Genomic DNA, 2109 nt, shown 5'->3' on the forward strand with positions numbered 1-2109 from the left:
ATAAATAAATAAATGTACACCAGGCCTGACAGGGTTAAGATAAAACAAAAACATATCGGATCGTTCGAATTGTAATTAATTCAGGTTTCGAAAAGTGTAATATTTTTTTATGATACCCTGATATTTTATTAGATTGACATCAACTTAAACCTGCCCATATTATCTGAAGTTGCACGTATCGTGAACTCGACGAAACGATCATTGCAGAGCGCAAACGAAGAGAAAACAATCATACGGCGCATATACGCCCACACAGTCGTTTACCAACACCAGAAGACAAAACATCCGATTGAAATCACGACAGCAATTGTTCATTACGATCTGCCACGGTAGTCTGTCGGCCGCAAATGGTCGACCCCGAGCTTTTAACCCACAATAACACCCGGAGTCCGCGGTGCGCGGCGATGCTAGCTTCCTGGACGCTAGTAGGCGGTTAACGTTTCGACGTATCGACGATTTTAAACCGATTTCGAAGAAGGAGGAGGTTACTTAATTCGACATGTATACTTTTTTTTCTTTTTTTTTTTAACGTCTGCTCCCCGATTACGCCGAGATGGCTTGAACAATCAGAATAAAACTAAATTAAATCGTGGTGAAAATAAATTATTATAAAACGATTTATGTACTTATAATAAATTTTTATAAAAAAAAAGGTTTACTGTTATAAAAGGTACAAATTCACAGCAACACGCAATTCGCCAAACTTAATTACAATACCATCAACAGCTTACTACTGTGACAGTCAATACGTCAACATGTAATTTTCCTACCTTGGAACGGAGCGTTTCACTGCTTCCAATCCAGTAGATCATCCATACATTTCACTAACAGAGGATTGCCTCCTAAACGTTGAATCTCTTCTCTTATTTGTTTATCCATTTCTTCAAGGGTAGCTCTTGTGTAATCGAAGGATCCAAACTGTTCTAGTAGTTCAATGCAGTATCGCTTCATGTAGAAATCCTTCGTCCGTCGTCTCAAAATGTCTTTGTTTATCACAATTAAAGAATAACAAGCTATTTACTTGAAAACAAAATTACTTTAAACAAAATCAAATTATATCAATACCAGATAAAAAGGAGAGGAGTACAACATTCTCTTAAACTTTACATACTCCATAGATACAAAATAAAAAAATGTAAATCTACTCTAACGTGAGGTCAAGAAGAATGACAATGGAAACATGATCCTATCAATAAAAAAGTAACTATTACTTTATTGTTACTGTTACTCGAATCCTTTAAACTTCAAATTTTTTCTTGATTTCTCATCAACCCCTCCTCTTTTCTTGTAAATACATACTATAATCTCTACTGATTTAAACCTGAAGAAGGATACGTATTATCTGTTGATCTTCTGGATGACTTCGTATAGCATGTATGACAGGGAAAGTAAAAGTCCCTGATGATATGTCGTCGGCAAAATTTGTATCCGTTGTGAACTATAAAAGTCATTATTACGTGATACAACACTAATATATGCTAATATAATGAAATTCACTTATTAATTAAAATGATTTGCACGTTATTACAAACTAAATGTGTAAAGTTTGGAAAGGTATCCATTTTAAACCTATATTAACTATGAAGAAATCAAGCTTGAATAGATTAATTGAGTATTTATATTATTTACATAAATTTCGATTGTATTTACTATGCCAGTTATAAAAATTTGTTAAATAAAATTTAATTAAAACTAGACATTTTTTTGTTTATAACAGTATGTTCCACTACAAGCAAAACTATTTACTTAAAATTATGGTGTTAGTTTATGTTAACAAACATACCTTTCCGAATTATTTGTATAGGTTCAATAAATATATATATTCAATTAGACTTACCTCTTTGTGATATAGATTAAAGTAATCATCACGAATTTGATAGTAAAGGTTTATGTTTGTTATTAAGTGTGCAAAGTCTTCTTTACAATTAGAGAACAGCTGCAAGAGGCGAACAAACATCTTGACAAATAGTGACATCTCTGTAACACGTCAATTCGTTATTCATAATTCTTATGTTTAATGAGTTTTCCAAAAGGGACTTTAGAGTTGTGTTATTTAATAGCAATAATAGTAATTACGTGCACTTCTATTTAAAGTTAACAGAAAAAAAA

The 2109-nt window shown here is 32.3% G+C and overlaps 1 protein-coding gene across 2 annotated transcripts; it reads right to left on the bottom strand.

Moving 5' to 3' along the window:
• Nucleotides 1-533: 533 nt before the first annotated feature.
• LOC128878879 (terpene synthase-like) lies at nucleotides 534-2005 on the bottom strand. 2 transcript variants are annotated; one of them, XM_054127496.1, is made up of 4 exons: nucleotides 1838-2005; nucleotides 1336-1438; nucleotides 771-983; nucleotides 534-577 (listed from the first exon to the last, which is right to left on the bottom strand). In XM_054127496.1, exons 1-3 carry the CDS (start codon nucleotides 1973-1975, stop codon nucleotides 787-789), a joined length of 438 nt encoding a protein of 145 aa, XP_053983471.1. In that variant the 5' UTR covers nucleotides 1976-2005; the 3' UTR covers nucleotides 534-577; nucleotides 771-786. The 2 variants fall into 2 exon arrangements, with proteins under 2 accessions (XP_053983471.1, XP_053983470.1); XM_054127495.1 differs by having other exon boundaries at nucleotides 534-983.
• Nucleotides 2006-2109: the final 104 nt, after the last annotated feature.

Source organism: Hylaeus volcanicus, chromosome 6, assembly GCF_026283585.1.
Source record: "Hylaeus volcanicus isolate JK05 chromosome 6, UHH_iyHylVolc1.0_haploid, whole genome shotgun sequence".
NCBI classification, from domain to species: Eukaryota; Metazoa; Arthropoda; class Insecta; order Hymenoptera; family Colletidae; genus Hylaeus; species Hylaeus volcanicus.